At 37.5% G+C, this 13,550-nt stretch overlaps 1 protein-coding gene across 8 annotated transcripts in view; it reads right to left on the reverse strand.

The window, feature by feature from the left end:
- The window catches only part of NEBL (nebulette), a 380,402-nt gene that overhangs the window by 111,845 nt on the left and 255,007 nt on the right, over positions 1–13,550 (reverse strand). For 4 of the 8 annotated variants that reach the window (XM_025000589.2, XM_005214191.5, XM_005214192.5 and 1 more), the window contains exons 1-2: positions 7,605–7,787; positions 7,444–7,515 (exon numbers count right to left, since the gene is read on the reverse strand). The exons of 2 other annotated variants lie outside the window; for them this stretch is intronic. In XM_025000589.2, the coding sequence (XP_024856357.1) occupies positions 7,444–7,515; positions 7,605–7,685 (153 nt within the window). In that variant the 5' untranslated portion in view covers positions 7,686–7,787. Of the gene's footprint in view, positions 1–7,443; positions 7,516–7,604; positions 7,788–9,997; positions 10,062–13,550 lie in introns of those variants that run through there. 2 more of the 8 variants (NM_001191413.2, XM_059892603.1) reach the window with 2 other exon arrangements.

A 13,550-nucleotide genomic window follows, 5' to 3' on the forward strand; every position in this document is an offset into this window, starting at 1 on the left:
TAGCTATGTCATACCACACACACAAACTTTAACTCACATCTTAAAAAAAATTCTCCATTTCACTCATACAATTGTCCTAATTTATTGTTACTTTAAGCCACAGACCCTAACAGGTAAGCCTATGGTCAAGCAGAAACACAGTTGCCTATCTCTGGGTTTAAAGTTAGGAGTCATCAGGACAGATGTGACCAATTAAGAAGAGGACGAAATTAAACAAATGGAGATTACTGTTAGCATCATTACCTAGACATGCTGGATTAGAGGAGGGGGCATAAATTGTGGCCACAGTGGGATTCTGGTCACTAATTAATTACACTCAAATCAAAGGCTGACTATCCAATTTATGAGAACCCATAGGCCTCCCCAACCTCCTCCGCTCCCCCAAGCATAGAACCCACCGAGAAAGCCTGTCACCTGTGGAGATCACTGCAGAATGCCCCCTTGTGGTGGCAGGCAGGCAAATGGGACAGAGTCCAGAAAGGCTTAGCTGAGCAATCCTCATTTTCTCTTTCCATTTCACTAGTGAGAGGAATCACTCTCTCTCCCCTCAGGAGAGGCCAGGATTACTCTGCGAGAAGATCCCGCATGGGCAGATAAGTCAAAAAGAAGTCAGGAACTATAGAGAGGGATCTGAAATGTAATCCCACTGCCACACTAATTGCCATCCAGTCTGAAAACTGGGCAGGCAAAACCTATGACTGTTTGAGAGGATGAAGGTAATTTGCTGAAAGTTGTATCACCCTGTAATAAAGTCATGTTTATCTACCCAAGACTGTAAATACTTAGACTGAAAAAAATGTCATAGTTCAGATGATTAAATTACATGGCCTCCCTAATTACAGCCTAAAAGTGAAGTTTAACGGTATACACTACCTGGTTCTTAAAGAACATGACTAATGTTGATGTTACACTTTAACATGACATAGAGATTTTACCATATTTGAACAGACCTAAGGGGCATTATTTGACCTGAGGTGTAACCAGCCACAAACATATTGAGTAACGTTATTTTAAATGCCGTATTTCACAGTGATGACTCAGATATTAGATGCTGACCACATTAAACATTTGCTTTATTCATGAAATCAACATTAGAACTTATTTATCTTATCTGAGCACTAAATTGCTTTTTTTTTTTTCTTCTCAAAGATTAGCCATAATTTTAGGTCTCTGCAAATCACCGTCCTCAGTCACTAGTAATTAAACTGTTAATGGCACTATAATAAATAGTAGGCTATTTTGATCATAAGGAGAAAAAAAGTATCTCCGTTATATAATTAAGCGTGAGAGAAAATAAGCTATCATTAGGCTTAAGTTTGGCTCATTATTTTTATCTTTCGCCACCATCTCTTCCCTCTCCCATTCACATTCTTCACAGCAGTGGTATGTGCTGTGGCTACAGCCTCTGATAAGCTCTGATTTGAGCAGAATGTTCAGGACAGGAGCTAGGGATAAAGGCGAAGTGTTTTATTTCCTCTGCTCTGCAGGCAAATAGTTCAGTTTTAAGTGTGCTCTCCATTCCTTTCTCTGGTCTTTATTTAAAAGATAAACACACACACATACATCTACTATATGCTTATTGTCACTCACATTGTATTTCTAATGAATTTTACAATATGAGAGACAGTAAGCATATGATCTTATATTTTTATATAAAGAATACCACGAATTAGTAGCTTTCATATACTAGGAGAATTGGGAAAAAAAGATGAAAGGGAACTACGTCGATGATTAATACTAAATCTTAGGTAAAATAAAATTCACTGAGTAGACAGTCAATTCCAAATCTAACAGATGGCCCCATCTATTGGATAGATTGCCTCTCCAAACCCTTTCTTTCCTAACAATAGCACTCAAGTGTATTTACGGGAGAAGATACGCCCCTACCACAGCCGCAAAGGACAAATGGCTCTGAGACAGGCATGGCTTTCTCATTCCCTTTGGCTAGCGATCGGTTGGGGAAGACAGGTGCCCAGCTCTGGCCATGAGATATTCTTGGAAGTCTCCCCAGCATTATTACTGGTAAAGCTCGTACAAGGGGAAAGACTTGCTGACACAGCCCATTGACACGTCCACCTTCTGTCTTCCCCAACCACAGGAAAACAGCAGGAACCAGGCCATCACAAGACAAGAAACCACCGTACCAATGATGGCAGAGCAGAAGGAAAGGAGCCTGAGAGACTGATAACATCAAGGCTGCAGCCCCTCCATCCAGGATTCATCTCAAAAAAATAGTCATCTATCTGTTAAGCCCCTGTGCTAGGATTTCCGTGTTCTGTGCAGCCATCTGCACTCACAACCAACACACAATCCAAAGTTGATGACTTAATGTCAATCAGATGCCCTAAATAATTTATTTTCTGCTGACCTCACCCATTAATCCCACCATGTCTCAACTACAGTTCGACTTAAATTAGTTGAGTGTGCTTCCTCTTTCTAGCCTAGTTTCTTTCACTTTAGTATGAGACCAGCTAATGGCCGAAAGCGGAAGACAGATGTAGAAATGTTAGAGGGTATTTCCTTTTACAAGCATTCTTAACCAGAAGGAGCTAGGAAGTCTTTTCACAAATGGAACCACATTGGCTAAATGCAATGAACCCTGGAAGACAGAGCTGCGGCTCCAGCACTGTGTGTTAACTGAGGGGCCCAGAGCCAAGGCTGCTCTCCCAGGTTTCTGAACACCATTGGAGCTTTCTCTGGAGGGGTAACCATGGAATCCCATGTTTTCAGCATCGGGAAGGGTTACCCACAATAAACAATGTTCACTTGCCTGGAAAATGTTCTTCCTGCTGCCACACAAATGAACACCCTAAAAAGGTTTGAATCAAAACACTGAGTCAGAGGCTTCTGGCAGATGCAGGCTCACTTGCTCTGCAGAGACTCTTTATCCTAATTTACAAGAAACATACAAAGGGTCCCTTTTAACCTACTATTTTTTATGACCACCCTACAAAAGGCTCCCAGATCCATGATGCTGACTGCTCAGTGTAGTCAGTAGGTTTGATTTATTCAAGGAATTGATTAGATAGCTGAGTAACAGGACAAAATACCAAACAGAGGATATCTGGGGAAATAAAAAGCATTACATGGCTAAGAGAAAAATAAAAAAGGCTGCCTCAGAGAACCAGGTGTCTCTCAAGATTGGGAAGTGAGCTATGCAGAGGGAAGCCCCACAGTATGGGCAGAGCATATGCAAAGCAGAAATTAGGCAAGGCAAAAAAAAAAAAAAAATTAAAAAAAAATTTTTTTTTAATGCCTCATCCTGATCCCCAAAATGAAGCCATCTGATCTGAAAAACAGACATTTCTTTCTATGGAGAATTCTAAACAGTGCAAGCCTTCCAGGACTTATCACTAGGCCATTCTTACTTAACATTTTAATGAATTATCTGGCAAGGGCATGATACAGCGAAGTCTACAGGTCTGCTGATGACCTTGCGCTCTTTTGGAGAGGGAGATGGTAAACTGAAAGAGACGAACTGCAGAAGCTCTCAAAGGGCTGTGCGAGAGGGTGGGCCACTACAGATTAGATCATCCCTAGCAAGGGAAAATCACTCGGACTATTAAAGGAGGATGGGCCCTACATGATCGGCTACAAGTCAGAAATTAGGACTGGAAATGGCTGAGGATGCTGTCCTTACTGAGGCTGATCTAACGGCTTTCTGCAGGCCCCCTTAGTCCAAGAAACTGTAAATATCATCATAAAACAGGCAGGAAACAGCATGCTTCCCTACTCATAATCACAGCCATCCACATCTGGACCTCTGTGCACAGTTCTCGTTATTACATCCTGATAAAGACACATGAAACCTCAAAGAGGTCTGGAGAGGAATGATCAGAATGATAATGAAGGGGATGCAGAGAGACTGTGCCATGAAGAGAAATCCATGAAACCAACCTTCTCATCTGGAAAATGGAGCAGAGTCGTGAGGGGCTACCAGCCAGGCTTTGGACTTGGCCAGATCTAAACCTGATTCTTATCCCCATCCCTGACCAGTCGGTGGCCAAGGACAAGCTACTCAATGCCAGCTTTCACCACGTCTGAACTAAGGCTCACGGGGCCCACAGCACCAGCTCACTGTGGCATGACATACAGTATTGCATGTGGAGTGCCTGGCACACAACAGCAGAGAAAGGACATCGTGGTGGCCATGGTTTGGGAGTCAGATAGACCTTGTTCCAAATCCCAGGTCAGTGTCTCACTAGCTGTGTGATTTGATCAAGAAAATGTGAGCCTGGGACTTCCCTCGTGGTCCAGTGGTTAAGAATCAGCCTTGCAATGCAAGGGACACAGGTTCAATCCCTGGACAGGGAACTAAGACCCCACCTGCTATGGAGAAGCTAAGACTGCAGGCTGCAACCAGAGAGTCCATATGCTGCAATGAAAAATACCGCATGCTGCAACAAAGACACGATGCAGCTAAACAAATATAAATAAGGAAATGTGAGCCAGCTTCTTAAAGCTTCAAGATGTAGGACTCTACAAAGCTGGCAAACAGAAAACCAAATTCACATGGTGACAAGCTGCAAACAGATTGCCTTCAAACAAACAAAAAGGCTCAGGTAAACACATGGATTTCCCCCTTGGGATATAAAGGATTATAAAACAAGACTAAAGTCCTTGAAGGTTTGTCTTTAAGATTGAGACTGGGGCAAAGACTGGTGGACTAAATTAAATGTGAGCACGAACAGATGGACACTATCAGAGACATAATAAAGACTTGACTGGAACTCCAATCTAACTCAATTCATCCTTTCTATATTTGCTTTTAGCTCCGTATTGATGCAATTTCAAATATACATTTTAGACCACTATCTAGTCATGCCGACAACACAACAAAGAAAAGAATTTCAAATTTAAGTTAATCTGCTCCATATAAAACACTGATGACACCAAGTGTGAATGAACAAGTTATTACTTAATAATACTATTTAATTACATTTCTAAAAACAATAGAAATTTGATTCAGTTCAATCCCTGAAACTCTTCCAGAAAGGGTAAATTAAAATCTGATTTTAAAATGATTGTACAAACTCTTGATTCTTTTTTTTTTAAGAAACAAAGAAAGTAATTGTTCAGACTGTTGGTTGGTAAATATAAAAATTTCAAAAATTGAACCAGTATTTTAATAAGTATGGAATTCTCTTTGGAAATAAAATGTAAACATGTACACATATATAAACTAGGCCACAGTAATATGATCTAAATATTTAAGTAGAATGGGCTATGCAATATAAACCTATAATAAACAGAAATTACTCTCATGTATTTGACTTCACCTACATGAGAGGAAAATTACATGGCTTTTGCTTTGTCAAAACAGTAAAGGCCATCGCCCCTCACTACAAGATTGGTTTTGAAGTCACTGAGAAATGTTCTTATCACCTACTAACTAAAGTTGTCACTTTAATAGTTTATATAACTTGACTCAGCCACAAATACACCTCAAATAAAACAACACTGGAAGAGGTACTATCTCCAGAGCTCGGAACTTGAAGTTTTACACAGTCACATTACTAATATTTGTGTAATACATAATAATAAAGCTAAGGTACACTTTGCATGAAAGCTACAGGACAGATAACATGGCAGACTGGCTAAGAGACAGGGCTTCATGTTCAAGTCCTGATCCCCACTACTTCACTGTGTGATCCGGGCAAATTACTTAACCTCTCGGATGGAGCCTTCTTGTCCTTCATCTCTAAAATGGGAACACAAGAGAGCCTACCTCACAAGCTGCATTAGCTGGCACTTAGTCCTCAATAAATCTTAGCTGTTGCTGCTTTTACTATCACCGTTGCTGCCGTTATCATTTCATTATTATTATAGCTTACAAAGAACTTTTACATATAGTAGCTTGTGACGAATATTAAGAAATGGCACAAAGAAACACATTGTCTTCAATACTTTTCACTCAAGATTTTCCAAGTTCTTATATTTAAGATGTATCTTTTATAAATAGCCTATAGTTGAATACCCAGCTTGATGTATTTTCACTTTTGGATTATTTATTTTGATTACATTTAATGTGATAATGTGCTTATTGATATATTTGGATTAAAACCTACTATCCTCCAAAAAAATAAATAAATAAATAAAATTTAATTACATTACATGTCAAGTATACAGGAAGGAGTCTGATTTCCACCATCCCGGCTCTTCTAACAAACCAGAAGGGAGCACAGAATTATATATAAAATGTGATCGGATGGATACAAAATTAATTTATAGAGACAATCGTTAATAACAGCTAGCATCTTGTTACTCACAATGTTCCAGACAATTTACTAAACACTTCAAATGTGTTATTATTTCTTAATCTTAGTATTCTACATGCTTCCCTTGAGGAACTTTGTCCTGCCAGCCTGTTCAGGGTTACTGTTAAACTACTCAGGCAGGCTGATTTCAGAGAACACTGACTATATGGCCCAGGATTGATTTCCTCTGCAAATAAAAGTCTGTAAACTATTCTGATCATCTTGCTTAAGAACAACAATAGAAACAACCAGTTCTCTGCTCCCCTTTCTAGATAAGACAGGCACCTGCTCATGCCTCATGAGCCATCTTCCCTGTGTACAGCAATTCTCTGATAACTGTTCTAGTGAGGATCATCTAAATTCTCATCCCAAGAGAAGAACACATTTATTTCCCTTGCTTCTACCATCCTAGTTTGCGTATTTACTATAGATAAATAGTGGACAGAAATATACAGCTTGTTGTTGTTTAGTCGCTAAATTGTGTCTGACTTTTTGTGACCCAAAAGACTGCAGCACACCAGGCTCCTCTGTCCTCCACTATCTCCCAGAGTTGACCCATATTACTTAATTCTGTAAACCCAGGATTCCCTCAATACACAACATAAACTGATCCCAGTTAACAAAAAAAGTCACAGCAACAATGCTCCTTTCACTAATAGCATCATCCACATCCAGTTCAGAGTTCTCAACATGCAGTTCAGTAAACTGTGAATCCTAAATTGCTAATAAATATCACACGCACATAGAAACATTCATGTTTCTGGTCTGGAAAACTACTGGATTCATCAGATTCCATAAAAGCTACTCAAAATGCTAAAAACCATTCATTTAGATAGAGATCCTCTCAAAACAAATTACATCATTACACAAATTGTAAAAGGCTTTGTATTCTCAATGGAATATGTTCAGAAATTTGATGCTTTATGATTTCATGCCAGAGTGACAGTGAAGTTGAAGAAGGGACAAGATTCTGGCTTAAGAACATGGAGACATGTCCCCACAGAAATTCTCTGTCTAGGTGACCTTGGGAAAACCATCTAACATTTCTGGACTTAGTTCCATGATTTGGAAAATCACTGGGTTTTAAATAAATGAGTTCAGGGTTTTCTCCTCAGCTCTCTGATTCTATGATATAATCATGCCACATAGGCAAGGCAAAACAGATAAAAATTTTTAAGCCACTTACATCACTAATGAGTTCAGTGCACCTTCTGGCCAACTCCATACTCAGGTCTTCAATAACAGGCTTAAAGAATACCTGTCCAGGGAAAAAGGAAAGGAAACATTTTTCTCATCATCAACTTTAAGGAATGAACACCACACCTCAGCAGGCGCCTTCTCACCCACCTTGTCTTCTTCATTTTCTTCTTCCCCTGTTTTTTCTTCTTCAGTTTCATCTTTCACATCCTCAAATACAGGAACCCTCATTTTTACTCTTAATATATATATATATAAAATTCACAAGTGCAGCACCTTTTTATATACTGCAGCACCCTTGAGATCTTGGCATCTCTGTGTTCTGGCAGAAATGACCTTGCCCAGGCCTCCTCCCTATTTAGCTCACTCTTCACCCTCCTTATCACAGCTGCCTGTGAGTGGATAGAACCGGATCACTGAGGTTGGCAAGGACTAGCCTCATAAGAGGAAAGAATATTTTAATAGGCAAAATTCAAGTGAACTTTTCAAGTCAACATTCTTTAAACTGAGACAAGTTTATTAACATTTCATGAATTCAATTCATTCATAAAATAGTTTGAACAATATTTAGAGATTCTGGGAAAACCACTCAGCTATAACACTCAAGATAACACAGTGGAAAGCCTACTATCTCAAAGATTCCTCAACTCCATCTAAATAAAGCTTTCACTGGAATGTCAGACATACCCCAGAGTTGGTATGGTGAATCTGGATCGTTAAACTCATTTCATTAAGTTAAATTAAAATTTTTATGAGACATATATATACTTTTTCAGTCTAAAAAAATACTTGATATTAGCTGATTAAAGGCTAGTAATTTATCATGGAAAGCCCTTTGAACCACTTCGAAGAATCTATTCTGAGTTAATTATGGTTGTTAATCATACATTGCTATTGTATTATTTTAATTGTAAACATCATTAAACATGAGAAGCTATAGTTAACATAGGCTGATATATTATTTAAGAATTCTAGAAACATCATTATTTCAAAAAATAATAAGTACCCTCTTTCAATTCTGCCCATAGGGTCAATTTTTACACATTTCACTAGATATCTGTATATTTCTCAATGCGTAATACATGCTTGGAAAGGTTTAGAAGGATAAACTATAACAATATTTACAATGCAGTATGTATCACCAGTTATATAATTTAAAATGTATTTCTCAAAACAAACCCTTTAATGTCAACGAGGTAGTTCTAAGACTATACAGTTCAATTTATCGATTTGTTTTTTAAATCCTAGGATAAATTAATATTTATAAAGCCATAGCATATCCATGTGGGACATAATAAAAAGTACCTTGTGGTGAATAATGAAACAAATGATATAAAACATAACTTTAATCAAAAAATACATTCCAAGCAAAAAAGTATGATAATGTTTTCTCTTAATAGCATATCCAGTTGTTTGTTTTTTTCATTTTTGGAGTATAATTGCTTTACAATGTTGTGTTAGTATCATATTTAGTTTTAAATTTTTTAAATTGCCTTGGTCTTGCCTAAAAATTCTGAAAAGAAAAAAATTCTATACAATCATCATGTATAGATGTCTCAAATTGTGCTGTATGAGGCTAAAATTCTGCAGAATACTCTGAAGGGGAAAAGGGGGTTTCTTAAACAAACATGTCTGGGGAAACCTGTATACTAATCTATACCCCTGCCACTTAGAGATCCACAAGGCATAACGACACATTAGAAGCTCCCACACCACACCTTAGAAGACCCACAACCAAGAAAACTATTTAAGTTTGCTTAACCCAGCAATTCCCCAAAACGAAAGCCTATTCATCTAATCTAATCTATCTACTACCTGCTTACATACCTACCTACCTTTCTGTTCTTTTATTGACATTTGATACTGCAGAAAACTAACATTCTTCTGTGAAATATTACTTAGGAAAACACTGTTGTATTCTGAAAAAAATGGTTGTGTTCTATTAAGAGTTGATTGTTTTATGAAATGACTTTTAACGCAAACTTAGTGGCATTATATAACCTACATACCAGCAAAATGACAAGAAGACATGCCCCAAGGGTTCTGAAACTGGAAACTTCAACTTTAAAATCAGTAATGGGGACTTCCCTGGTGGTCCAGTGGTTAAGACTCCATGCTCCAATGTAAGGGTTGAAGGTTCAATCCCTGGTTAGGGAACTAAGACCCCAAATGTTGTATGGCGTGGTCAAGAAAATATAAAAAAATAAAAATAAAATCATAGTCATGTCAGGCCAGTGTAGAGAATTCTATGAGGAAATTCTCCATATGTTATATTTGTTCCATAAAAGAGAAGAATGTGTGGACTCTACTTGTTTCCCTCAAGCCTCTGCCAAAAGACTATCATAGTATTCCATAGAAACTATATTACGTTATCTTTATTTGGAAATAGGAAAAGCATATTTTTCATAAGCTTTTCTTGCAAACTTCTAGAAGCATAGGAAGAAAATCTTGCCAAAGCTGCCTAAGAGGCATTGCCTGGCTAGTGTTTGAGGTGACAGTACTCGCAAAGCTCACGGTGACGTCTCCTCTCTATGGTGAGTTACCTTGGTCAGACTTCAGTGGCTGCTCTTTTCTCATTTTCCATCATACAACAAATCCTCCACTGTGCTGGAAGAAAATAATCTGTTGAGATTATGCACAAAAGTTTGGAAATCAAAAACAAATGCCATATACAATGTGAACACAAATTTTCCACGTAAGGTTTTAAAATCAGAATTTTAAAACTATAAGAGTTCTTAAGAAGTCTATCCTGCTAAAGCCCTTTCTTTCATACAGAACAAAATTGATGTCAACAGAAATTAATTATTTGTCTTATTCACAAGGTTACCTAGTGAAGCATTAGGACCAAAATCTAACTAGAGCCCTACGTTTATTCATTCAAAGAAATGTGGTTATTCCAGGCACTGAATTTGATGTTAGATATGTAATGGTGAGTAAAATTTAATTTGTGCTAAAATGAGGTAGGAAAAAAAATTTTTTTAATCATTTAAGACTTGCTGTAGGAACTCCTTAATGGAATGTTTGGCAAGCTAGATACATTACTACTTTTGATTGAATGCATTTTTTTCCTTTTTACCTGTAGGTATAATATAAAATTCATGTAAAATTTTCTGTTAAACATTTTAAGCCCTGAATTTCATCACAGTAAAGGTCTCTTAATAGCTCCAAAATGGGACTTTGGGGATATAAAGGAAGTGTTCTTCATAGATAGCTATCATGTTTCAAAATTCCCCAATTTTCTTTCTTTTTTTTAAAACCATGTTAAATGCTGTATTTTAATACATATTTTCACCTTAGGCTGAGCCAAAAGGGAATATCTGTATAGCTGTTAAGCCCTTTTACTTTCCAAGCATTTCATTTCTGTCATCTACCTTTTACTTTCCTACTCTCCCCATGCCCTGATTGAGGATGAGACCAAGGATGGGATCACATTATCTACCGCCAAACGCCCCCTGAGGTCCAGGTCCGGCTCTCCCACATCCTCTAGGGAAAATTATTTAATCCCGCTCTGGCTCAAAATCTCCACTATTAAGCAGAAAAACTGAATCGCCCAAAGGTAATAAATGGAAAGCACCTAAAAATAGGGAAGCCCCTTACAAACACAAGAGTTTTCAACTATCGAATAAAGGTACACAGTTCCAGGGAAAGAACTTGGTATCGAAAGATCGTCTCATTTGAAAGAGTAAATTCTAAACCTTCAATATGGTTTTAAAGGCCAGGAAGTCTTCATGCAGCATAACAACCCAAAGACAAGAGCTAACTTATGTATTTGTAGTACAGAAGTCTTCCATATTTTTATAGTTTGATGTTTATGTTTAAGTAAATCTGTTTCTATAACAACTGACAGGTCCCAGGGGTAATTCAGGTCTCTGGAGACACAGACCCTGGCCAAGGAAGCAAGTCTACACCATCATCATGAGTCATGCAGTGTCTGACGGTCTTCTTGTTCTTAAGGTCACATACAATAAGAATCTCTTATTCAATCTCTTATTTTGAGAAGTGTTTCATATTTATTTCACTTTTTTTCTCCTTTCTGTTCTCTGCAGTGATGGAACATGTGGTTCTTCCCTAACATGGTGATGAGTGACTTGCAAATGAAATTCCATAATAAACAACTGAAATAGATTGAGATTCAGCTCTGTGTTGAGGGATATTCAGAGATAAACTGAATATTTCCAGTTTAAAAATTAATTCAACATATCTTATTATAACATAGTCCCCCTACATGGTAAATGAGAGAGAAGCTTGCCTGCCTTGGCAGTCTTTTCAAGTACTCATTTTGCCTTTTTTTTTTTAAAATGACTATCCCCAGAAGGTTCTTGCTTCTCAGTTGAATCCCTGATTATTTTGCTTTTGCCTTATGTGTTTCTTCACTGTTTGGCATCTATCTAAAAGAGAACTTTACTAATAGATGAGGGGGAGAAATCGTTTCTTAAAACAAGAAATATAAGCTCTCTAGGGCAATTTGTCTTCTTTATATAAGAGAAGAGTCCTGCTTATTATTAGCCCAATCTATTTTTACAGTTAACACTCATTAAGTCTATCCTCTCCTTTTTAATGGCTATCTCATTACTGTTTGTTAATTAGAAATCTAAAGGATGCAAAGCAACTGAATAATTGTCACCATTACCAATTTTGCCATTAAAGTAAGATTTTTTTAAAAACTTTATTTTATATAGGAGTATAACTGATTAATGGGGCTTCTCTGGTGGCTCAGTGGTAAAGAATGCTTCTGCCCATGCAGGAGACGCATGTTCAATCCCTGAGTTGGGAAGATGCCTTAGAGAAGGAAATGACAATCCACTCGAGTATTCTTGCCTGGAAAATCCATGGACAGAGGAGCCTGGTGGGCTACAGTCCATGGGGTCACAAAGAGTCGGCCATGACTTAGCGACTAAATAGCAACAACAGTAACATAGCCGATAAACAACATTGTGATGGTTTCAGGGGCACAGCAGAGTGACTCGGACACGTCCTATCCATGCTGCCACATAACTGAGATCGACATGTGCACACTTCTATGTTTAAAATAGATAACCAACAAGGACCTACTGGATAGCACAGGGAACTCTGCTAAAGTAAGATTTAATAGTGTTTTTCTGTATTGAACTTCCTATTTTTACAAATATAGATCTTACTCACAAACAAAAGCCACACATCTACACTTGTGTTGGAGGAAGAGAAGAACAAGAAACCACAAATAATCTTTGGCACAACAATTTGCAGGTTGGGGATGGTTGGGATGCCAAAATTTTAAATATCTATTCTTCTAAGTATATTGACAAGAGGGGGAAAAAAGAATCCTCATATTCAGAGTCTACATTAACATAAGTACCCAGTGAACCGAAAGAAGACTTCGGTTCAATTTGCTACTTACTTGAGTTATTTGTTCCAATTTAGTAACAACAAAGCCAAAACCATAAGCACTTCTGAAACCCTTCCCACCAAGAGAAGCCCAAGGTTTCAATGGTTTCTGTGCAGCTTGTGATCAGAACCAAAGTGTCAAGCAGGAAAAAAACAGCTTGAGTAATCTGAAAAAGTATGCCTTTCCTAGAGTTTTGTGTGAGAGGTGTCAGGGAAAAATGTGAAAGACTTTGAAATTGGCAGAAAAAAAAAAATTACATCTTTTCTTATCTAGCATTACCTTCTGGTTAATCTGGCCTTTCACTATTTTTAAACTACTTACCCACACCATAAATTATTGAAAACTGATAACAATGGTAATGATGTTTTAGCCATACAAATGCAAATTAATTGTGTCCTGGGGAAGAGTAATTGATTATTGGCTTCTTGATAGATCCTTTTATAGCTATCTGTACACTCAATTCATCATTCCCCATTGCTCATTTATGTTTGGTTCTTCAAATTCACCTTTTAACCTATTGCAATATCTTTCTGGTGTCCTCAATTAATGAGTTAAAATCTTTGAAATGTGTTCATTTTATGTTTTATGAGAATCATGGTTTCACCTTTCCTTAAGAAAACCCTTTAACAGATGCAAATAATTTCATTTCTTCCCTTTGACATACAGTAAAAGTAAAAATTAAGAAAGTCATATTAGATAAAGCCATATTCTCTAAATTGTGAGCTATAGCT

Source organism: Bos taurus, chromosome 13 (assembly GCF_002263795.3).
Source record: "Bos taurus isolate L1 Dominette 01449 registration number 42190680 breed Hereford chromosome 13, ARS-UCD2.0, whole genome shotgun sequence".
Taxonomy (NCBI): domain Eukaryota; kingdom Metazoa; phylum Chordata; class Mammalia; order Artiodactyla; family Bovidae; genus Bos; species Bos taurus.